Source organism: Oxyura jamaicensis, chromosome 11, assembly GCF_011077185.1.
Source record: "Oxyura jamaicensis isolate SHBP4307 breed ruddy duck chromosome 11, BPBGC_Ojam_1.0, whole genome shotgun sequence".
NCBI lineage: Eukaryota > Metazoa > Chordata > Aves > Anseriformes > Anatidae > Oxyura > Oxyura jamaicensis.
Genome location: NC_048903.1, coordinates 11,499,399 through 11,524,874, shown reverse-complemented (window position 1 = coordinate 11,524,874; position 25,476 = coordinate 11,499,399). Strand labels below are relative to the sequence as shown.

Below are 25,476 nucleotides of genomic sequence, written 5' to 3'. Positions count from 1 at the left end.
GAATGGGATTACTTGCTGGGATCAAATAGTTAAATGTAGATCACTATCCTCAATCTCTTACAGAAAACAAGTGAGGTTTGTTAGGATGCTTTTTAAATGTAGATTCAAATCTTCTTTTAGCTCTTAACACCAGTGAAACCTCTTTTTGGGCCCTTGATTCAGCAAAATGCTTAAATGTGCTTGAATAAGTTACATTGCTCATATGTAAGAATGATTTGCTGAATCTTAAATAACAGAGATGATTTTAGGCAACAGTATACATTGTCCCTTCCATTAAGTATAAAACTTGAGTTTTGGCAGGAGTTCAGTTGCAAATTCTACTTATGGTAGACAAGAGCTGAAAAATGTCTGAATAGCTCATCATCTAATTCTTCTTGGTAATATTTCAGAGCATGGCAGGATTTCTTGAAGGATAAATGCAATAATGCCAGGCCACTTGTGTGCCCTCCATGAGGGTGGTGTTTGGAGGAATTAATGGGATCTGTTTGATGCTTGTTACAGAAAATAACTTAGCAGGCACCTCTAGGTTTCAGGGGGCACAGCAATACTCAAATCATAGTGCCATCTACAGCATCTTTTCAGGCTGAATATTTTAATCCAGTGGCAATGATTATAGAAACTGCAGTAAAGATAAATTTCTGTGCTGAGGAGGTACCAGTTTGGTATTTGTTACTTTCAGAGCGGTACTTGCAGAGCTCTAAGGGTTTGAAGTCTCAAGCTCTAAAAGCTGAGATGTATTTTACTGTGAAAAACAGGGACACGTTCTGTTCTTGAAGGCAAATGTTTGAGCATGCCATTCGTCTTTAATTTGCACTTCTGCCACTGGTTTTAAGGCACAGGAAATCACTGCAAGATCAATCAGAAGCCTAAAGCAAACTGTATAATCCCAAAGGTATGCAGTTCATTTCTTACTTAGTAGGTATTGATTAGACTGGAGTACTCATGGGGGTTTTTTGCAGCAGTTTCATTTTAAGGGACAGCTTGTGAAGGTATCACAGTTCAGCTGATTGCCGACAGTGCTGCTGCTGCATCAGCATTAGCCTTTGTCCAGGCTTCCCCAAACTCATTGCTACAAGCTCTAAGAGAAGGATTACGGTGAAGGTTGACAACACGCTCATTTTAAAAGGTCCAAGTGGGACGACTGTAGCAGTAGGTATTGTTGCCCTGAAGGTATGAAGCACAGCTGTGAATTAGCCCATGCCCTCTAGGTGTAAGAGGGGAATCAGTTCATGGCTGTAGATGCAACCTTTTTTTACACTTGTATTACATCTCAGAGACAACACCTGCCTTCTTGCTGAGGCCACTGATTGCTACTGTATGTAAATGTGTATTACTAGAAGGTTGATTGTGTCCCTGCTTGTACTGAGAAGTTCCTTGTGACACTGGAAATGTTCTGTTGCGTATTTGCTGCCCCTGGTTGACCATTTGTTTGCTTTTGGCGGTGGTAAGGCACAGAACATCTTAAGGTAGCACCAACAACACAAACCAAACCAAAATAAAACAGCAAGCTTCCCAGTGGAAGGTTTGTTTTGGTTTTCAATTCATATTTGTCCTGTCCCTCACAGCATATTTATAAGTCTAGTGTGAGTCACTGCATCCAGATTGCACTATTGCCAATTCTTGATTCGGAATTTTAAATAAAATCTCTGTGAATGTGATGTTCATGTAGAATAAAACAATTTAGTGTCAAATCTGGTATCTGTACTGTATGCCCACTGATGTTAGGGTTGGTAATCAGTGGTACAAATGTGTTGGCTTTTAACTCTTCGGTGCCTTGTGGCCAAATCTCAGGTGACTGAGTTGTAGCTTGAGTATCTGTTCATCTGCCCACCGCTGTTTGATGCAGCCCTTCTGAGCAGTGAGAAAACACACTGAGGACATGTAAGGCAGAGGAGCTAATGAGTATTGCTTCAAGGGGTACATTGCTGTGCAGTGAAAGTCTGCTGTGTAGCTAATGTCCTCACACACTTCTCTCTGCAGTTTTCTAACCACATACTGTCAGACCAGAGCAGACTGGAATTTTGGGATTTTTGGTCTGTAATCCTGCCAGAGCCATTGGCTAATACCTGGTGCTTAGGGGAAGACAAGCTGGCGGGTGATTCAGTGCTGTGCATGTGGGAACATTCCTCCCCGACCCCCGTGGCCTGGAGCGTGAGAGCTGGATGCCCTGAACTTGCATAACTGCAATTGTTACTCATCCCCAGCTCAGACCCCGTGTTTGGATTGAATTTACAGCCACCTGAATGTTTGGTGATTTCCAAGCCATAACTGGAGCTGGCAGGAGCTCCTGATGCTCTGTGTATGAGGCGGTTATTTTGAGAAATGATTCACTGAGAAAGCTGAACACTTTGGAGAGGTACGAGTTCAGTTAAGAAGAAGGACTGAAGGATTTGTGGAGCACTAGTCTTTCAGGGGCTGTACATGCTGCTGTGGCTGCAGTCTGTAGCTGTGTAACTGAGATAACTCACATTGTTGCTCCAGGAGTGCAGAATTCTGTCTGAGTCATTCTGCGCCTTTGGGATAAGTTACAGCCTGCACTTAGCCCCGTGCTTTCAGTTTTAACACCTATCAAGATGGATAGTGAAAAGTTATTTCAGGTATGTCTGTAGCTGCAGTCCCAGACATAGCCATTAATGCAAAACGCACCCAAAGGGAGGTGCTCACTTTTTTTTTAAAAAAAAAAAAAAAAGGGCAGTCAGGTCGTAGAGATGACAGCCGGCTTCAGACATTTGGGTTTACTTTGCGCAAGACTCTGAACCATGAATGAGTCTTAGCAAAGGAATGTAATCTTGTCTCCTGGTAGTTAACAGTCAAGCTTGGCTACCAGCCCCTGTAAGAGCCTGAGTACCTTTTGGGTACCGATGGGTAGGAAAATTTCTTTTATCTTGATCTCTTGTTAATGTGATAGTACTCCAGGCTTTAGAGACATGAGAAAGGATGGGGAACGGGTTATCAGAAATGTGTGAGATGGAACTGGCATAGGAAACTCTCCTCCATGTAGAATGTAGTTAGCTATGGGTATCTTTTTTTTTTTTTTGTGGTGTTTTCCTTTTATTTATTTTTTTGTAGTTTGCGGTGTTCCCTATTACTTTCTGCCTCAGCCTTGGTCCGACACAGCACTGCTGTAAGTGCTTGCCTTCAGATAAATGAACCGGTCCCTTGACTGTGGCCCTTCTACAGACAATAGATGCTCTGTCATGATTTTCATTCCTGTAGTTGCTTTACATCAACTTAGTTCAAGTGCAAGGTGGGACCTGTTTTTTAAGGGTAACTCATTTGATCAGCCTAGTCCTGTGCCCTTGCTTTCAGGGGGACACCTCAGATGCTCAAAGATAAACACATGCACCTATAGTTACCTGAACCCAGAGTATCACCCTCCTGAGTAGCTAGCCAACAGAGAAATGGAAAACACTTCAGTCCTTCATTTCTGATTACAAGAGGGCACACAATGAATAGTTGGCCACTGGTTTGTCTGTCTCCATGTTTCCTTGAAAGGTATTAATTGCATTCTGCTATTAATTATTCTAGCATTAAATCCATGGCATTTGATGGTTATTTTAATTGGTGGGGGTTGCCTGGCAACTGATGATGGAAACTTATCTCTGCATGGCTTGACCGACCATGGATGTATTCCTCCCAAAATAATTTTGTATTAATAATGTGGAACCAATCACAGACAGTGCCTGTGATCCTTTCAGGGTTTGGAAAATATGCAAAATACAAAAAAATACACTCCAAGAAGGCTTCTGCCTCTGGTTTTTATTTGTAAGAGCTATGGTAAATAGTAGAGGGAACCTAATCGCTTATGTAATTTTGTTTGGAATGCCACCTATTGTTTTGCATAACAAGATTTGCAAAAATTACCCTGTTTCCTTATCAACATCTATTATCTGCAGCTCTTGATTGTCTTAGAAGCCCACATCTCTGCTGTTTCTTCCATCTTTCCATTCTGCCCTTTCTCCTCTTTCTTGCCTTTTCCTCTGTCCATTTAAAATGTTTTCTTGGAAAACATCTCAATTTCTCCAAGAGAACAGATTCCCTTGTGCTGCTGGGTTCATTTCTCAAAGGAGAAGAAATCCAGATAATCCAGAACAGAGCACAGGGAAATCACTGACATTACCAACAGATGTTTCTGCTTCCTATTTCTAGGTTCTGAAACTTCTAAGTATTACTTAAAACTGAAGGGGAAAACAGGGAGGAAAAAAAAGTGGAAAAAAGAAAATGAAAGGAGATGAGGTGTTTGCTTCATTTAATTTTGTTGATTTAGGTTTTTGCTATTTGTTGTTCTTACGTGTTTTGAGAAATGGCTAGTGAATACTTTGATATTCAGAGAAGTCACTTATCTGAAAGCCAGACCCTGGAAGGCTATAGCCTGCTGAAACAATTTCTAATTTAATATCATCATCGCTCCTTAAACAATAAAGGCACTCTATGTCCACACATACCAGTTAATCAGTTTTGTCCTTCATCACCTCAGCACTCAGTAAATCAGTTCTTCCTCTCACAGCCGATAGTTTCTTTCCGGTGCCTATCCCAGTAAATGTGTGCCTCATGTGCAAACCTGTCTGTGTACACAAACACATCCACGTTCATGTGGTTGGCCTCCCCTCTAAATGTGTCTCCTGGATAATCTCTTTGGCTGAATCTCTTGTTCCTCTGTCCCTGTCCTTTGGGTGTGTGGAGCTCCCTATTCCTGCTCTGGGCTGACTTGAGGTGTGCTTTGTGGGTCAGCATTAACTGATCCTTATCCTGCTGTCTTAGAAGAATTAGACTTCAGTTTTTCTCGTGTGCACTTTCTGTGAGGGGGAAGCCAGCTTTCTGTCTCCCTTGATTAGTTCTTCCTTTGCTCTGCCTATGTTTGCTCTGGCATGCACCTACTATACAAGTAAAGAATTCAGACTTTATTATTTCTGTGTGGGCATCTTTTGTTCTTAATTTCAAATGAGTATAATAAATTTCTTCAGTAAAGACCTTCATTTAACTGCTTGTCAGTACCTCTTTATCCAGAAAATTGTCAGCTTTCCCCCTTGTCCTTGGCACTGTTTGAAATTTCACTGTACCCTGATGACTTTCCACTTTGACTGGTGTTATGTGTATTTTATGCTTTTCCTGGATCCCTGTGTTCCCAGGGTCTAAAGACTCCAGACTGCTGGCAGCCCATCATATCCCTTACCAAGGAGGCAAGATTATGATCACTTTGCAGCCCTGGAGGCTTTACCACGTCCTTCCTCACCAACAAAGCTTCTCTTCCAAACTGCCCCTGTACTTTTCAACTAGATCATATTCTGTTCTTAGTCGTGTTGCCTGTTTCCTGTCTCCAGTCTTGGACTTCTTGCTGTCCTTTCTGGTGATACTCAGCACTGGAGTGGCAGGATGTCTGGCCACATGCACGCCTCTCACTTCTGCCTTGCAAGTCCTGCTGAAGTAGGACGGGATCTGTCAGTAAAATGTTTCATGAAGCTCTTGCCAATGGAGGCAGTGCAAAGTGGAAATGTGTTTTTGCTACTGCTGTTGTCCTCTTCCCCTTGTGCTCTCTAACAAAGGACTGTGTGTGTGTACCTTGTCCATGTCTCCTGTCCAGGCTACGTTACCAACTCATCGTTAGTAGTTCTTGTTTACTGCTTCATTCAAGGGAGGGACATCTGTATGGCCTGAAAACTCATTGGTGTTTAACAGCAGAAAGCAGCCAGGCTTTTATCTTACAAAATAATTTTACAGATCTAAGGTTTTCACTGCTACTTTTCACCTTTAAAAATGCTTTTACTACTTATGAGTCCAGGAGAGATGCTTCCCAGAATCTTGATATGTACCATACAAAATAAAAGATGTTGGTATTGTTTGTCTTTACATTTATGAAATAAACAGCAACAGACCTGGTGTTTCTGTCCCTGGACGTACAAGGACAGGGAAGACTTCAGCATTCTGTCTTTCAAGCTTCTTTTGGCAGAGGATGTGAGCAAAAGACAGAGGCATTTTAGCTGAAAGCATTAATATGTTGGTCACAAAGGAGTAAATCCACTCTGTCAGTTGGAGGAGGGGGTTTTGTTCCACTGTACCGTAGTATTGTTGTCATCTTGGGCAGATCACTTAACCTGACTTTTCCCGTGTGGCTAATTATTTTTGCCTATCTCACAGGAGTGATACTGGGCTCATTTCATTAATATTTTGAAGAGAATTTGAGATCCTGAGTTGGAAGTACCAGTTCAGTGACAAGTTATGTAAATTCTGAAATAATTATATCACAAATAGATGCATTTGTGGGAGGAACCACTTGCACTATCTGGCATCCAAGCCCTACAGCTGTTGCAGTGTGCTACTGAAAATAATTACTTTCTCAAATAATGTGTACTTACAGTTTGTGAAAGAATATTTTGAGGAGTATATGTCATTAAATACATGGACTAATGCAAGATTTAAAAAAAGACTACTTTCTGAGCTCTGTTCCCCAGAGCCCTTAGTGCATGGGTTCCCAGTCCCCTGTCCAAGCCCAACGTTGTGTTTTTAATTTAAGTATCCAAGGAATGCAGTTTCCAGTATTCGGAGGACTCTCTGAATGGGATGTGAGACACAAATGCACCAGAGAAGCTTATCAGAGAAACGGGCTTGGCGCAAAGCCTACATAAACAACCATAAATTTTTTCTCATTTAACTGACGGGACTCGGGAGGATTGGCTGATTATAGCAGCAGTGGGCTGTCCTTGGGCACCATGGAAAGTGCTTCGGTGACCCCTGGTATTTGACATGAGCCAAATGTTTTGCTTGCTTATAAACTTACGGTTATAAAACAACCAGCTTGGTTCTGGTAAATTGACTTCTATAGGTCACTTTCCAGAGTTATTTATCAGTGGTGGATGTTGTCTTCCATCCTTAGACTTTTCAGGAAACTGTAGCTTGGTTATAACCCAGGTAGGGTTTCCTCTCAGCTTCTATCTCTCCAAGCACAGAGCAGGAGAAAAACTCAGTATATTTGATCTTACCTAGAAAGCATTTTTTCCCATTCTAATAAATATCTCATTTCCTGAAAATCCTGCCTTTGAGCAGAACTTCTCCTGGGACTTTTTAGATTTATCATAATTCATGGCCAAATTCAGTTTCGGTTACTGCCGAAGTCCCTTTGCCTTTGTGGCGAGCAGCATTAGCTCTTAGCTGAGCATCAGGAGCCTTCTCCACTCACACTGCTCCCTAGGTGAGCATGTTCACATGTAAAAAGCCAGTAATCTTAATTATGAATGCAATGCCAGAAATAGTAAGGAATTAATTTATGGTTTTAATGAGAAACTCTTGTTTTTACAAGAGTAAAGCTTCTCTGTGGGTGCCCTGTGTTGAACTGGCACAAAAATAAGAAATCTCCATGCTTGCAAACTCAATCCCCCAGCGCTGAATTAGGTGCAGTAACTCCTTTCTGAAAACAAACCTGAAGCAGAACCCCACCACAGCCTCCCTCGTGGCCAACGTCCAGTCTGCACTCAGTGCTCCTCCATCTATAGGATTATTGACTCCATTTGGCAGTTCGCAGGACCAGTATCTGATTGAGCACAGCCCGTGTGCTATGGCAGCCAGCAGGCAACACAATATGCTGCGCTATCAGCGCGCCTCTGCGAGCTGGTGCTGGGCTGCTGAGGGTGAAGCAGTCTGGCTGGGGCCAGCACCCCCTACTAAATGCTCTGTGCAAGTACCTGGGTACTTGGCCCTCTCTTATTCCCATGGCTGGTTAGTACTCAGGGAACAGGTCTGTGGCCCATTGTTCGAGGCCGTGGAGGCTCAGGTGCTTCAGCGTTTTGCCCATGACATTCCTGTTCTTGGGTGACGGAATGACAGCCCTCCGAGCTGAAATGGCAAAGTCTCCTCCCACCTCTGTGCCAGGTCCCGCAGAGCAGAGTAACTGGTGAAGGTGTAGCTCAGCACGACTTGCATTTAACTTTTAATTTGTGTGATGGAACTAAACAGATGTGGAAGCCTACCAGAGGTAGTATTGTTTATGTATTGTTTATGCTTGCAAAGGAATTTCTGCTGAGCGGTTTTGCAAGTACTCCTGTTGCCTCATGCAGTCTGGGAGGAGCTGCAGAGGAGGGTGTAGGAGAGGCTGCTGATGGAGTCATGGCCTCTGAGATGCGTTCAAACCCCACGGTAAGCTTGGTTGGTTGTGAGGTTACTGGGGCCTTGTGAAATCATTTCCAGAGTCCCCTGAGAGCACTCACTGCCTCGTGGCGTTAGCAGCAGGCTCATGAGAACAGGTTTCATGTCTCATAAATGTTCTCTTCCCTCTGCCTAGTAATGGCGTGGAGTGACAGTGGTGTCCTTCCCTCCCACCCAAGCCCCCCGGCTGATTTTTCTTGCCTAAAACTATCAAGCCTCGACTCTGTTTGCCACAATCCTGTGAATTTGCACTGTTTGGAATGATGATAGAAGTGAATGATGAGCTAGGCAAGAAATAGGCAAAGAAATTGAGGAAAGAAACTTCTAAAGTTTTTCCTGTAAGAAGAAACAAAATCACCAGTTACTGCTGGCTTCTGCCAGCGCAGCTGGCTTGGTGTAGGTGACTCAGTGCTTGCCTGCGTGCAGAATACGGCTGCTGACAGGAGGTCTGCCAGCTCTTTAATTGTACCTGAGTGCAGGCATCTGATTAGTACCGATTTAAAACCATGGATGGATTTAGCAATCAGTTTTGATTACTGTCTACTGTGTATAAGTGGTTGTCTATCGGTATATTTGAAATCACAAGTATGGCATGTTCCTAACGTTGGGCGGGATGCAGTCACAGGACCTCAGTTACCTTGCAGATGCCTGGATACACTGCCCTGTCATTTTACCAGCCGCGGTCCCTGAAAAACTCTTCCTGGAAATAATGCAAATAGCTTAGGGTGAGTCAGGGGATTCCTGACGTTAGGAACCACAGCAGTGTGAATTCAGACCTATGGAAACAATTTGCTGGATTGGTATTCACAACCCAGTGTCTTCCAGAGCAGTAGGGTGCATGTGCTAGATGATCCATTGGGCTGCAGGAAGAAAACCTTAGAGTTTCATAGTGTTTGTATATAATTTATAAACAAGTATACATATGTTAGGGGTGCATGCTCAAAAAATTCTTACTGATAGGGAAGCACGATCAAAAAAGTTTGGAGACTGCTGTTCTAGAGGAATACACAGCCAGCAGGACTTCTTTTGCTGTTTCTGCAAGTTATTCAACAAAGAAGAGTTCATACGCTTGGGGAAATGAGGTTGGAAGCTGTCTACTTTAAACTTTTAAGAAGACACGTAGGTGAGAGCCAGACATTGTGTTTTCTAAGCCTTGATTTTGAAAAAGGAAATGTTGTCTTTTACCTTTTTAAAATTCTAGTAGCAAATCATCCCTGTCGTCTTTCAGGCAGTGGTACGTGGGGCTGGCTCAAATAAAGTGGCCAGTGGCTAATATCTCAGAAGTGCTGTGGTGTTTACACGATGCTGGTGAAGATAATCTGGTGTTAGACACAGAAAGTACAGCTTAGATGCAGGCATACAGAACTGGTACATTAAAACCTTGGGGTAAATGATGTGCAAAGGGGAAAGTTGTCATTTATCGGTGAAATTCCACAGCTGGTTCTGTACAGTTTTGAATGAATAACTTGGTGCTTATAGCAACCAATGCATTTGTGGTTTGCTCCATAGCTGCTTTTCCACCCAAAGTCTTCCAGCCCAAGGTTTGGGCTAGTGAATGGGACGTGAGAAAACAGAAAACCAGGGAAAATCGAAAGAGGGAATAACTAAGTTTGATATAAGCGTGGATGAAGGCAGAGGTTTTTGTCATCTTAGTCACCACTGGCTGTAGTGGCAAGCTGATGTCTCATGCTGGGTAGGGAAGCGGGAAAGGAAATGGATTTAGAGGAAAATTGATTGCATCTACTTGGGCTCTTTCCAGCTGAATCCTGAGTTAAGTATATTCATCCTGAACTAATCGTTGGGGAGAATTGGCTGAAATCTCACATACTTCTTAAAAGGAAATCTAAGCATTAAAGGAACAATATCTTTATTGTACCTGAGTTCCAAAAGAAGCAAGTGCATTATCAGGAGTCCTACCTATTCAGCTCTCTGTCTTGAAATCTGCTTGTGCTTTTAGTTTTAATGTGACCTTGTGCAGGAAACTGGGGTCAGGCTGCCACAAAATATCAAGGACAGGCCGCTTGAGATGGCAGTTTTCTGATTATATTTTGATTTGTCTGGGCAAGCCCGTCTTTATTTCAGTAATTCAGTACAATTGTAGTTTTCAGTTGTATTTTAGCAACAGCAAAGTATACTAGAGTGTCACCAAAACACGTCTGAGATGCTGCAAGGTTTGCTCGAAGTTACACAGAATAAATCTAGAGTAACAGTATTAACATCAGTATAATCATTCACTAGTGTGAACAAGGGAAGAGTTGTCTCTGTGTCCAGTTCTTTCAAACTTCCTGCTAAGTAATCTAAACCCAAAGATTGTGCTTCAAGGCTGGCAGAACATTTTAAAGCTTTGCCATCCTGAGAGTATGTAGATTTTTCCCCACTGTCTAGTACTAACCTGTCTAAGATTTCTTAGCAGTTTTGGTGCTCAGAGAGAATGTATGTAGTTCCCCTTTTCCAGATGAGGAACTTCCATTATCACATGAAGAAAGGAATTTAAGCTGTTGCTCAAGATGCCATCTCTAGGCACTGCCGATCTCAACAATCTCATGTTATTGCAGAGATTTATCTTGGAATGAGAATATGAGCATCGTGAGCTTCATTTCACTAACGCATGGGTGCCATTGGTGTTGGATGTGACTCAAGTCAAGCACTACCAGTGTGTTTAGGTCCAGCAGCAGCACCCTTTGATGCTACTCACAGCAAGGTGCTGACGCATACGGTGCTACTGGGAGGAAGAAAGTAAACTGTTCCTGTGCAAATCCATTCTTGTTTCTTTGAGACAACTCAGAAGATAGTTTAGGGAAATTGCTCATCTCCCTTGAGGCACTGCTGCATGTTGCCACAGGATTGGGCTGTGTCCACTCCTTGTGTTCAGCATACTTCTATGCATAAACTGGTAGGAGAGAAGGTGATGCTGCAGCTCGCTCAGCGCAGAGGTGATATTTGTCCGTCTGACTCGTTTCATTGTACCAGCTCTTGATCAATCATCTGCTTCAGAGCCAGGCTAAGCTATGATTTTTAGTTGAGGCTGAACTGGAAAGAAAAAGAGAATAGGGAATTGCAAGAAGGAACTGGTGGCAATGGTGAGGGGTCTGCAGTGCCCTCATTCACCTAACTTTTGGTAGTTGTCAGGTCTCTCTGGTAGACTCCTGCCCTGAATGTCCAGATAGCAGAAGCAGAAGGGACTTTTTTTTTTTTTTTTTTTTTTTTTTTTTTTTTTTTTTCCCTCTGTTTAGTTTTACTGGAATATAGTGGCTTCTTCTTCTGGCTGTATTCCCATAGAAATTATCTCTGGTGTGGAATACAGCAGTTCACTCTTTGTAAAAACTGTTCCTGAACGTGAGGCCGTACAGAATGTGGTGGCTTAGTCACACCTCCTGCAGGGAGCTCGTGTGCAGCGAGAAGTTTCTGAGTCGTGGACTGTCAGTTCCACGTATGTGTCCACTTCTGTGTTGTACCATGAGGACCTTAGTGGAGTTTCAAAAAGCCACTAGATAAAAATACCAGCTGTGTCTGTGGGCCTGCACCTTGTCCATTGCTGGGTGCAGGTCAAGACTGAAGTTTCAGGATTTGATTTATAACGCTGCTCCCTGGTCTGATGGCTGTAGAGGCTGCCTCGTTCTGCAGGAAGCACCAGAAGCTGAGATCAGCAGAGGTTTAAAACAAACAAAAGGGAACACTTCATACAATGCATAATGAAACTGTGGAACTCACTGCCATAGGGACAGTGGAGGCCAGGAGTATAAATGAGCTCATAGAGGAATTAGACAAATTAAAGAAGGATTGGTCCAGTGAGGCTATTAAACATAATAGTTCTGATGCAACCCATGGTGCAGGAAGGCCTTAAGTGCTGGTTGCTGGAAGCTGAGAGGTTATTCTTGGGAATGCATCAGCTGGTGCGAGCCCTGCTTCTAATGCTCTTCCTCATTTAGCTTCCACTCTTGGCCAGAGTTGGAGACAGGATGCCGTGCTGGAGGGATCCTTGCTGCTGCCATTGCGGTGGTTCTTAGTGGAGCTTAAATAAAAACCACCCACCACGTTCCACGGGTAACGGCTGGCAGGGCTGCTCGGGAAGGCTGTGTCCTGCAGAGCTGGGAAGACTTGGACTGGAATAGACTGGGGTTTGGTCATGGATGCATTTTGCTGTAGAATGGGGCTGACACTGGGACCCCTGGGATAGCGTGATAAGACAAGTACTCTTTTAAGTCCCAGCTCACAGGCAGCAGCTGGAAAAGTTGAATTCATTGTTGATAACAAGCTGGGTCTGTGATGGAGCCACAAAAACTTCCCACAGTGGAAGCTACCTTGGGGGCAGAGCTATGTCCCTTTCCCTTCCAGCTTGTTGGGTGGTGGGAAGGCCTCTCGTGGCTTTTACCCAGTGATCTGTGTCACTTTTCAATTGGTTTTGATGTTACTTGCATTTGTGAACCCAGTCCTAAAAAAAATCCTAATTGATGTATGTTTGGAGCTTTATTTTACATTTCTCTGTTAGCATGTCTGCTTGCTAGCTTATCAAGAAATATATTTTAATGTATCAGTTAATATATATAGGCTAAAAATAGCTATTAGATCAGTGCAGGCTGTTGCACTTCAGTTTTTAAACACATGCTTGGCTTACATTTTTACCAGCTCCTTTTAAACGTAAGTTCATCTGTCAGAGCTCCATGGAAATAATTTATGCCTTAACCCTGAAATTGATGGGTGGTATGGGATAGAATAAATACATAAGTGGGGAAAGAGAGGAAACATCTGCCAAATTTTAACTTCTGGAAATTATATGGAAGCTTGAAAGTATCTATGAAGTTTATAATATGGTCTGCACAGGAACGCTTGCCTGAATACCAAAGGTCAGATCCTCTAGTCCCTGCAGCATTAAGTAACCTTTTGGTTAAATAACCTGACAAGAGAGGAGGAGGACAGAGAAAGGAAGAGAGAATTCCACAGTAGAGTAAACATGGCACAGAGATTGTGGATAACCTGCCAAGAAAGGTGGAGTTTTCCAACAAGGTAACAAAAGATATTAGTTGGCTATCTACATAATCCTGCTGGAGACTGACAGTTTGTGTCACACAGCTAGGCTGGGGCAGAAACGTACCTCCACATCCTCTCCACCCAGTCCTGAGCTTGCTGACTTTGGTGGTGATAAATGCTGCACAGTGGTCAGAACAAGACATGTTACCAACCTATGAACACAAATGCAAGGCTTCTTGGCGGCAGCGGGGTGCTTTCTGGATAGAAGGATGTTTTCTTCAGCGTGCTAGCTGACATGAGGCAAAATCCAAGAGAAGGTAATGAAGTTTTTCATTTTGACATCGTGGCAGGTTAAGGTAAACTGCAGAAGAGAGTCTAGAGTTTACCTTGAGCTACAAACATGTCATAATGATAAAGTGCCTTGTTTTCATCTGGATTTTACCACATGTGAGCTAGCGCATAGCAAAGACAGTTCTTTCTGGTGAAGATAGTACGTTGGGGCAGATCTGCAGCTTGTATAAATTGTGATGAACTCGGTGATGCTGTGATGGTTTCCACCAGCTGCAAAGTCAGCTTAGCATAGCCGTCTGCGGCAGGCAGCGCAGAGCCTGGTTAGCAGCACAAAGAGGAATTGGTCAGTGTTGTGTACAAGGGGGTACTTGGTGAGTGCCCAGACAAGAGCTGGGCAAGAGGAGCCAGGAGGAAAAACTGCTAACTGCCATCTGCCTCTTCAGGACAGACCAACCTGAGACAGATGGAAAAGGATGCTGCTTTGCAGTCACAGCTAATTTGCACCGAGAGGTAGTTTTTTAGCGTACAAATAAGAGTTGGTATAGGAACTTAGGCTATGGAGGAATTTTCAGTTAAGATTTTAAAAGACGTTTTAAATACATTGTTTTAAATTATCGTACAAAATTTTATACTTGCCCTGGTTAATACTTTTAAAAAGTAAATCTCCTAATCTCTTCAAACTGTTAATTCATATCTTACTATTTCTGCCTACCTGATGATAATATTTGATTAGAATTTGTTCACAGACTCTGAATACTCTTTCCTGAAAGAATCTATGTAAAGGGAGAAAACAATACACATCCTGTACTCCACCTTCATAGGCCTCTAGCATACGATGCCACCTTTTGTTTGCAAGAGTTTAAATTTCAAATAAAATCCCAGCATTCTTTTGAAAAAAAGGAAAGGGCCTCTCCCCTGCTTAGATTGTCAAATCCCAGACTAGCCCGGAATTGAATAGGCCAAGTCAGTGACCTCAGTCAGAAAGAATGTTGGTTATTTACGTAGGGCTTCTGCTATTTTAGCAGCAAACCTTTTCTTCTGAAAGGACAATGTATACTGTTTTGTGTTTATGGCCAAGTAAAAAGCTTGTAGATTTGAGATTTGCATCGTAATAGCCTCGTAACTCAATCTACAGCATCCTCAAAAATAACAGTGCAAGACTCTGTTTTGTCTTAGCCAGTGCAGGTCTTTAAAGGCTTTACAAATGTTCTCTGAAAAACCGTCCTAAAGATTCAGCTGCTTATATGTTTGCTTTAGTGTTTTCTTTTTCCCTGGAGTTTTTTTTTTTTTTTTTTTTTTTTTTTTAAACTGAATTTACACGTGGTTTCTTTATTAGCTATCAGGCCAGCTCAAAATATTTTGATGCATCTCAAGCTAAGCTGTGCCTGTAGCTTGAAACCAGAAAAATGTGTGAATGTATGTGTGTGTGTAATTCACACACCAAGCATTTTTCCGAAATAATGGAAGATCTTTACAAGCATTCTGGCCTGGTGGATGAGCCTGCAATTCCAAATGGTTTTTAAAGTGTGCCTTTCTCAATAGATCGTAACCATGAGGAGCTATTGTGTGAGTAAAGCACACATTTAGGATCCAATCCTGCATTCCTTAAAGTCAATGGGAGTCTGAGCGTGAAAGGAATGCAGGATTGGGTCCTGAAACGGGGACCAAAATTGTGTGCCAGATTGCTTTGAAAAGAAGAATACAGCACATCCACAGTAGCCACTTTTTAGTGTTTCAGATTTCAAACGGCTGCAGTCTGTGAAAAGTGGCTTCTGCCAACACGCAGTATCTTCTATTCAAAGGAATTTGGCATTGATTTTTTTTTCTATCTTAAAAACCCTGAAAGCCCTAGAAATTCACTCCTCCTTTCACAAAGCCCAAGCAACTGAGCATTGTGAGGAGGGGACCAGGCGGGGGGGATGGAAATTTCACCCACCCCAGTTGCAGGGCGTGGGGCTGGAGCGCAGCTCTGCGCGGTGGCTCCTTCCCCAGTACAAAGAGGTTCTGCCCTGCGGCTGCACCCCGCTACTGGGGCCACAGGTCCAGCTCAGGGCTCTGCAGACCTGGCTCTCCTTACGTGTGGAGAGGTTGTGCTCACGTTGCTCGGTGGCTTTGTGCGAGTCCCCCGTAGGAGATGGAGAAGAAACATGTAATTAACAGTTATCCAGGGGCTAAAGCAGCCTTGGTGCTCCCCATTTTCTAGTGGGTGGAGTAGAAACCCCAAGGAAAGAAAATCCCTGTGCAGATCTCCCTCATAAACCAGAGGGAGGGGTGGAGAACTGCAGGCCCAAACTCAAATGTGAGTCAAGGGGAAATTGTAACAGATAAATAAAAACTATTGGAAGTTTTTGTTTTCTTCTGGCACATCTTTAATTCCTGGACAGACGAGTCTCCTCTACTTAGTGAAACAAAATACTTCTCCTGGATGAAATTCAGCATCGGTTTTACCCTGTGATAGCTGGTAGAGGCTGTAACAGAAATGGGTCATTGGTTTTTAATATTTTCAAGGTTTTATTCCATGTTTGTAAAACTTGGTATTTTTCATGAAGTGTCAGCTTCTGACTTTAATTTTAGCTTCTGCTTTTAAGACATACTAGTGTCCTGGCCTCAGGGTTTAAAAAGAACAGATCGGATGCTGGATATTGCTTTCACCTTTCATTGTTTGGGTTCTCTTGGTCCTGGCTTCTCAGTTGCTAAAATGCATGCCTAAATTTTTAACCTGGCATTTTTGAAATCCGAATCTGTCTGATGCTATCAGAAGGCAAACTAAGTGGTTGTGTATTTTCAGAGAGTGCACACATGCTCTTCAGAGAGCAGCTGGCACCTTGCATGGCAAGAAAAGCTGCAGTATCTGCGCCCAATAGTTTAGTGTAATGCTAGGGACGGGGGTCCCCATTGTGGCACCCTGTGCTATCGTGATGGTGTCTGCAGCACCTAGCACAGATCACTTGGCACCAATTGCCCCGGCACAGGATTTGTGATAAAACCCACAGCTGAAGTAGTGGCAGCTCTGGCTGCAGGACAGCAGGCAAGCAAACACGACTGCTGCTCAGCCTCAGCTACCTGTGACTAGTCTGGTTTCACTCAAATGGTGCTCTGGCGTAATATGTGGGAACTTCCCTTCTCTCTTAAGGAGCTGTGAAATATTTGAGCAAACGTTGTGTATTAATCTTTCCTCTATATTTACATTTCACTTTGTCTGAATGCTTTGAGAGGCTCGCTTAGGATGCTAACGTAAGACCAATAATGATGTTGGTGTCCCATCAGTTGCTGCAGAGATGGCATCTGAAGCTGTTAACAAGCAATTAGGTCCATGTTTAACATCGCTAAATAAAACAGATACGCACAATCCATTGGTCAGTCAGGCATGAAGAGCCAGGGGCTGACGTGCTCAGAAAGCCGCATGAGTCGTGGACCAGAACTTTGAGGAGTGTGGAAATCCTCACAAAGGTTCCTGAGAGCAGCACTGGGCTGTGCCAGGGTCTCAAGCATGTCCTCAGTGCCACTGCTGTGCCTGCAGCTGGCGGAGAGGTGCCGCAGCAGGGCAGCGCCCGCCTGGTTTTGCACCTTGCTGCCTGCGCGGGGCCCGGGGGGGGGGCATGCCCCCATGGGAGAAGCAGCAGCAGAGGCGAGGTCTGTGCTCGTGTGTGGTCAGACCTACCCAGGCATGTCTGCAGCAAACAGGAATGGCAGGTACTCAAATAATATTCTGTGGCGATAGCTTTGGCTGTTCAGGCTTTTAATTAGCTCTGCTTTAACGAAGGAAGTTTTCTTATCTGTAGCAGCAATACAGCCGACCTCTTCGATTGCACTCCGTATCGGGAGGTTTTAATTACATTTTCTGAGTAAAATACAGGCCTGTTGTTCCATACAGCTGTAACATGAGAAATAAAAAGGATATTATTAGTCATCTTGCGCTTTGTTCCCTTGGCCTAATGCTGAAACCTTCCAGGATGAAGTTACGAGAGGCACATGTACCTAAAATACTCCAGCATAGCTCCCGATGGCGAGGAAGCGTGCCGGTGTGTTTTTTCAGCACGCTGGTAGTCTCAGGGACACTCCAGGCGTTATCTGGAAGGCGAGGCTGAGGCTGCTGCAGCATTCCCATTATGTCAGAGGGGAGCTGTTTGTTTTTAAGTAGCGTCAGCCACTGAGACAATGCAGACTTCTCACATGAACTTGCTTACACTACAATACTAGTAAATCATGATTATTACCCAACAGTTGCATGTTTTTAATCATCAAAGTACTTAAAATATTATAATAATGCTTGGCACTTTTCAACTTCAAAGTGTGCTGCAAACAGTAATTAGGTCTAATAACCATGCTGTGACAGTGAGACGTGGCTATCTCCTGGTCTACAAAGGAGGGGGGGGTTGGCCCCTGATTGGGTTGCATCATCCCTTGTGAGGCTGGAGATCTACCACTGAAGGCTGTGACTTGATAAACTCACCTCCCCGTAGGCAAATCCACCGCTGCTAGCAGCGGCCAGAAGGGCTTTGAAGATTCATTCAGCGCTGCTGGAGAAGGAGCAGGACATTTTCAGCACTCAGAGCTTCTCCTTGAGACCATAAAACCCGGTCTGATTCATATTTTGTTCCGTGAGGGCCTGGAGCAGCTTTTGAAACTGCTGGAAAAAGTTTTACCCCATCTTGGCTTCCTGGTTGGTGTGTTTTCACCACCCAGCAAAGTGTTGTGAAGACTGGAGAGAATAGTTGTGGACAGCATGTGTCAACTGTGGGTCATTTTTCCTTTTGCAAGCCCAATCTTTCAGTTGAGTCCCTTGCTAAAGCAACAGTTCTCCTGTTCTTTCCTTTTAGATGCAGCACACAGGACATAAAAATTGTGCAGAAAGTAATTATTAGACACACTTAAATACCAGAAACTCACAATCTGGTTAAATGTGAAAATATTTGTTAAAAATCTAGAGCTTTTCTGATGTTATGTCTTGAAAGAAAAATCCAAAAAAAAAGATCGTTTTCTTTTGGATGTTTGTTTTCCTGTTTGCAAACACCAATTGTGATCATTCCTTGGGACAGAGTCATTTCTAGCTTACTTTTTGCTGAGTACTAGAGTGTCTACCTGAAATGTCTCCTCCTTCGCTGGGAAGGTCTCTGCCTTCTGCCTGATATGATGGACCCTTGTTATCCTGGAGCTCTCTACCTCATCAACAAGTTAGTAGGTGGGCAGGTGTTGTCACTTTGAGTGCATAAGGTTTGTTTTCTGCAGTAAGTGAGGCTAAAGAGCACTCAGCGAAAAAAGGGCTTCCCTGTAACAGCTGATGTTTGATGTCTGTGCCTGGGCCGCAGGCTGGGTGGGCTGCCCCCATCTTTGGACCTGCGTGGTCCCCCTGCATGATCCTGGCTGACCCGCTGCTGCTCCGGTTGGGTCTGAAACCAAGCCTCTTCCCTGCTGCTGCCGAAAACCGGTCTGACAGCGCAGATGTGCCAAGGTGGGTATCCAGCTAAAAGAGGAAAGAAGCACAGTGCTTGTGAAACCCTGTACTTGTGAACCCTCTGCTAGGCTGCTCATTAAAGTGATCATTATTATTATAATGAGCTATCTGCAAGTTGCTTCAAGTTTTGTTAGAAACGCTGACTTTTGTTTCAGTTATGAAAGCAAATAGTAACCCGGACTTGGCTGTGCACAGTCATTCCAAGGAAAACCAAGCAGCAGGTTCTCTGTACCACTGGGCAGGATGTCTTTACCTTGTCTAGCTGGCCAGGCACTTGACTCAGTTGGCTAATGCAATGCGAGTTGTAAAACTAAATCTCTGCTTGATTGACAATAATAGGCTACAGCTCCATGGAACAGGCTAGTGCTGCACAGGCCTGGAGTTACTCCAGTACCCCAAGAAGTGAAGCCGTGTTGCCTGGCTGATGGAGCTCAGGCAGCTGTACCAGCCTACCAGGCCTTGCACCTGCTGGTACACAGCTTCACGTCTGTGTGCAATGCTGTTGTTCAGCAAATGCTTCTGGAGGGCAAAAGGAATGTGTGTTTTTGCCTTTATTTCTAAAATGCACTATGTAGAAGCCAAAATAGTGAAGGCTGTGCTGTTTGTGTGATAACTTGCTGCTTCTTGTTAATGAGATAATTATTGCACTATCCCTGAATGAAATTCCTCTAAGGTAACAGGCCTGTCAATCATATTAATTATTGCTAATAATAGTAATTATCATGTGAGTAAGCTACTTGCTTTCTTTATGAGTTTAGGCAAGTCAATTCCCTAATAGGCAGCTTGTTTTTTCAGCTGGAAAATGGTATTTTTTCTCAGTTCAGAAAGGCACTGCTCTGTGAGTGTATGAAACAGACGTTTTACCACATCACCTGTATGGAAAGGGAGGTTGGGTGTCTGTGTTTGGCAGGTTGGAGGATTTGCCGCACCATGTGTAATCAGTGAGTAGTGGCCCACAAGTTGTGCAGTGGCTGACAAAGGGACTCGTAGCTTTGCTGTGCTTGGCTGAGGTGAGGTTTTTTTCTGTCACAGGGCAATCAGCTGCCAAACACGTTTGATAACAGGCATTGCTGAGAGCCAGTCCAAAACATCCTTTTTGTCATGTTTGCTTTGGGTCCTAGGCTTCCTACTCCTTCCTGGTCAGGGAAGCCTCAGGCTATTGACTTCTGCCAGAGTGCTGTGCTAAGGAAATAGAAGGACCTGGTCCTTCTGCAACCTGAATGCTGCCAGGGTCTGCACACTGGGACCTAAAGCAGGACTCACAAGTCCTTGTGAACCTTCTGCCATGCCTCAGGAGATGCTGATGCCTGCCCTTGCTGAGGGCATTCCTTTCCTGCAGAGATCCTTCCAGCAACAGAGTTCACAATTTGTCCCTAATTATCTCTGCTGCCTCTAACCATAATGGGTGTGTGGTAAGGGTGATGGCCAGAGCTTCACCACCTGAAGCGAATGCCCCAGCCCTGCACCTATGCAGGCAGTGTGTGTGGGCATGGCGAGCTGCTGCCTCAGCACATCAAAGCCCAGGCTGCGGGCTGGGAGCGGCCGCTTCACTTCCACCATCTGACAGCAGGCCCTGTGTCCTGGCCAGGTCTGGCACAGCCAAGATGGCCTTTAAAAAGCTGTTCTGACCTCTTGCCTTCTTCCTTCCTTTCCTTTTACATTATTTTATTTGTTAGTGTTAGTTCTATTTGGGTAAAGGCATCGCGGCAGCAGTTCTTGTTTTCCTTTCTGGCAGCAGATTCCTTCTTTGGCCAAGCGTGCCCTTTACTGGTTCTGGGCCTGCTGGCCTCTGCACCCCCACAGGGATGTGACTGCCTGGCGGCTGGCACGAGCACTGCTCAAAGGCATGGTGAGAGACAATGACACCACCACACAAACTGGTGGCGTTGAGGAGACCTGAGAGACTCTTGGAGGGCCTGGGCATTTGTACTGCCCTGCTGGTGCTGGCACCTGAGGTAAAGGCTGGTGGTGGTGCTGGTGGTGCACCTGGGTTTAACTTCGAGCAGGTCCTCACAGGAACTGACCAGCGCTTGAAGGTCACCTGAAGCATATTTACAGTTTTATACAGAGCCATGAGCTGGGAGATGTGGCAGTCAAGTGGGGAATGGCTTCTTCAGCATCTGCACAAGGAGGGTGTAAAGATACTTAAGAAAACAAGCCTGTGCTTTCAGTGAGAAAGACCAAGAGTGAGCTAGGAAGGGCAGTGACAAAGCTTTCAGGGGAGAGGTTTAAGAACAGCTGGATAAGCAGCAGGGGAGATCTAGAGGTGGTTGCTCCTGTGCCAGCCTAGGGAGGCCCCGTGGTCCCCTGAGGGCTGTCCTGGCCGAGTGTCTTGTTTCAGTGACATACGGCATGGACCAGTTTTACCTCAGCACCTCAGAGCAGATTGACAGTCTGAGTGCATTGCCTACTCCACTGGGCTCCAGGTCCCCACCAGAGCTACCAGGCAGCTGGAAAGACAAACAAGAGCTGACTCCACCTACCAGCAGTATGGAGACAGCAGCCTGTGAGATCGACAGCCCAAGAATGTGCACACAAAAGAAGCATTTCCCTCTGCCACGACAGTAAAACCGCCAGACAACCACATGCAGCATGTGATTTCCCAAAAGCATCAGCCCAGATCCCAACTTTTTTGTGCCACACACTGTTTCCCAGGATCAGATCACAGTGGCAACGTGTAAAAGACACTTTTAAACACTGAAAATTATTCATATTTTCCTCAACATTGTTTATGGAAACCGTGGAGAGCACTTTTGCCCCTCTGTGCTTGGCCAACTGGCTCAGCTTGCTGGCCCTGAGAGTTGAACCCTCCACAGATGGGCGGTGTTTACGGTGCAGCCGCTCTGTTTTGGAGAAGTCCAAGCTTGTTCTGTGAAATAAAAGCTTCAACAGTGACCTGGGACAGGTTGTCTCTTGACCTGTAAGTACAGTCTTTTGCCCTTTTCATTGCTCTGTATCCCTGGCAGTGTTGTTGGTGTGCATTGCCATCAGCAGCTGGTATGCAGCCCACAGTATGCACCATGCCATCTGCTTGCTAAGGCTGCAAATGGCTAATGAGAGCACCAAAATATTTGGGAGCTTTGGTCACTGGGACCCTGACACAGAGTATAAGTAAGGTGAGTCCTGGATAATTCTGGTTTCCATCCTCGTTCACTGGTTTTACACTGATAAAATCTCATTGCCTTCAATGTAGCAGCTTTGGCATAAGGCATGGATCTGATCTGCTGTATCTGAAAGCTGGTTGGGTTCAGTGATTTCCAGGTTCCTTTTTTAAATGCTTTTTGTTGGGACTCTCTGGAGTCTGTTGTGTATCTCTTAGCTCTAAAGGGAGCCATCAGTTTATGATGATCACAAGCATTGTCAATAGAGTTCAGCCAGCTTTAATGCAATAGCAGATGTTCAAACTTGAAAATTAAATCTTGTTTTCAGTGTGATTTTCTGTCCTACTCTCCACCATATACACCTGGTATTGCCTTAATATCATAGGTAGTACTGGTGTGGTTGTTGTGACGGTGATTAATGTATTAATATTTTTAAAGGTGACAGGCACATCCATATGCTGTATTCCACGTTTGTGGTCCTTTAGAAACAAGTGCATCACTGATGTTGATTCCTGTGGATCTATGCTAGATGTGATTTCACCTGCTAAGAAAATTGTTGCAATTTTCAAATGAGCCTTTCATCCAGAATAATCTTTGGTTTTAGATTTCAACATTTTCATGAATTGGAATGAGCTGGGTTCCATCATTTTTGCTTACAAGTAATGTTTAGTTGATTAGGAAATTGTGAATTCAGGGTGGAGACTGGAGCCTAATCCTCATCCATTTATTTGGATAGATGTTGCAGGGAGGAGAGAAGCCAGGAACTGGCCATGCTAACACATGCAGCAGGGTGTGTTTTTTATTTGGCATCCTGAACAAGTGGGTTTCAGAACAAAGTTCTGATGGTACACTGTTTTAACAGGGAGAAGACTACGAGGAAAAGCGTTCTACAATGTCAATGGCAAGGTGTACTGTGAAGAAGACTTCCTAGTAAGTAAGACTTTTGGCATTTTTTTCATTATTCTTTTTAGACCAAATTGTTCTTTTATATTGGGTTGTTTGCTTTGAGAGATGGTTTGCTCTTCTGGGACATCCTTCTGTCAGTGCTGGAATTAGGGGAGCATTACCACTAACTCCATGAAGTCAGAGTCAGACCCATAGATTGAAGTGGTGGCTATGAAACCAAGTACATAAGTACATAACTTATAAGCCATCACAAAGTGTAAATTATGAGAATACACAGCAGAGCTGCTCAAGCTGGGGACTTGAATTGCAGCCACAAAGGCTCTCCTGCCAAGCTCAAAGTCAAACATCTGGGGAATACCAATCACAACAAGAGGGGAGACGTTTTTGACTGGAGCACGTCATCGCTGTGTACAATGTTGCTTTGTTGCAGGCGCAGTTTTAATCACTGCTCTGCTAGGAGTGATGTGAAGCTGCATTGTGATTAGCTAAAAACTGTTAGCCACGGAGGAGCAACTAATTTTCTCTCCATGCACCCAGAGCTTTTATAAATGGCGTGCTTTAATAGAGACTGAGTCATGAAAAGAAAAATGGAGCTTGTTGCTGAGCTGTGTTGTTCCAAAAATAAAATATTTGTGCAATTAAGGGTGAGGATTGTGCAGTACATAGGGAATGATTTGATAAGTGGCAGACCGTTTATAATTAAGAATAAGGGGACAGCATGGCTGGGAATTGAACTGATATATTTTAGCTTATAGGATGATGAATTGGAGAAGCAGTATGTTGAATTTACAGCACCTTTATTTATTGAAATACCATTCATTTAGAAGCATTGGTCTTCCAGAGCAACTTTCCGTTTCTAATGAAAATATGGCCATTCTTTTTGCAAAGGAATTACTCAAAGTATATCCCACAACAAAAATGTTACTGGCAGTTCAGAGTACGCAAATGCATTTCTCATCAATGCAATCCACAAAAATAATGGAAATTCCTAAAGTATAAGCTGAATTTGCCTTCATGTATTATACCTTTACTCTCAGCCTACCATGGCTGGAAGCTGCTGAGAAGAGCAAATTGTATTTTGTTCAGAAACGTTTTGTGTTATAATTGAAATGTGTTACTGTTTTGTTTGCTTTTAGGAGAGAAAATTATTTTTTCTTCCATGTTGTTTTCAGCTTTCTTTCCCCCATTTCTGTAGAAGTGTAGGGAGAGGGAGAAAAGGTGGAGTATATGATAGAGGGGCTCGAACCTTTGAAATTTCTGGTATTTACTGTGTTGGAATGTATTTTGCCCGTGACCAAAACCTTTCATACAGGTTGAATGACGTGATTGTTGCTATTAACTTGTAATTGCAGCCTAAACATGACAAAAATCTAAAAATCGACATCTTTTTGGAGAACATTCAGTTGGGGGGGGGTAGAGGCACAAAGGGGATGGGTGGAATTGTTTAATTCTTAGACGTGCTGCAGTAGGCTTCTGAAGGGAGACACTTACAGTGATTTTCTCAAGAAAACTGAGGTTAAGGACATGATAAGAATAAGTTTTCTGCAAGTAAAGGAACAGTTGGGATATTCCAGGCATCGATTTTTAAGCCCAAGCCTCCTATGGGTGCATCTTAGCTGGCACAGGGAGATGAGAGAAGCAGACCAAGGGACTGCAGCAAAAGGCAGTAAAAGAAATTAAATTCTGATGGTATCCCTGCCAGTTTTGAACTTGCTGCTTCTCAAAAAGTGATTTGATTCTCTTTTAGCTTCCCTTGAGCAGACCTCATAGCAAGAATACCAGGAATTGCCTTGTTTCTCTAATAAAATCAAACAACTTTGCCTACTTTAGAGTCCAGAGGACTGAGGAAGCTCAAAGTATAGTAGTCAGAGGAAAAGTCCGCAGAGTAGCATTTAAAAGGAAATAATTTTAACTGCTTCTTGCCCCCAGGTTTTGTTCCTACCCACTACAAGATCCCAGTCCTGTCTAAAAAAGGTGTTTTCCATCCAAAGCACACAGCCAAATGTTTCTTCTTTTGTAAGTGAGAATTTAAATCTTCGTTGTAACTCCAAATCCTACTGCAGCTCTATATGCTGTGCAGTACTTTTTTTTTTCTTTTTTTTTTTTTTTCTTTTTTTTTTGACAGTACAATGGTAGGATGTTAGGGAAGTCAAAGACGGGGGTAGGAGTTTGTGTAAAAAATTTTCCTTTTGGATGTATTAGGCTAATCTTGCACTGTGGCCTCTGACCACTGCCATGCGTGCTTTGTGGGCTAAGAAGAGAGAACAAGCAGAAGCAAGCAGAACTATGGGTGCTGCCATGCATTATAACAGCCTATGGAGTTGTCCTATAGCCCTGGCTCCACAAGTCCCTCACAAAGAGCTGTCGTCTCTTTCCTGCAAGCCTCCGTCCTGTCCTATAGCAGCAGCGTGTATATAGAGCCTGTATACATGCTCCTGTGTGCCCGGAGCAGGCCGCACGGGGCGGTGCTGTCCGTCCCCCTGCTACTGCTGTGTGTCTCATGGGTTTGCTCCAGGTGCTTCCTCACCATCCCCTGGCAGGACTGGGGATGTCCTGCAGGCCAGGCTGGGCACAGGGAAGAAGCAGCACACCACTTTGGCCCTGCAGTAAGTCAAACAG

General features: G+C 43.9%; 1 protein-coding gene across 2 annotated transcripts in view; it reads left to right on the top strand.

Annotated features, from left to right (window-relative positions):
- Positions 1 to 25,476, top strand: part of WTIP (WT1 interacting protein) — a 78,900-nt gene that overhangs the window by 30,904 nt on the left and 22,520 nt on the right. Inside the window, exon 3 of one of the 2 annotated variants that reach the window (XM_035336742.1) lies at positions 22,814 to 22,881. In XM_035336742.1, coding sequence (XP_035192633.1) covers positions 22,814 to 22,881 — 68 coding nt within the window. Of the gene's footprint in view, positions 1 to 5,129; positions 5,664 to 22,813; positions 22,882 to 25,476 lie in introns of those variants that run through there. The other variant, XM_035336743.1, reaches the window with a different exon arrangement.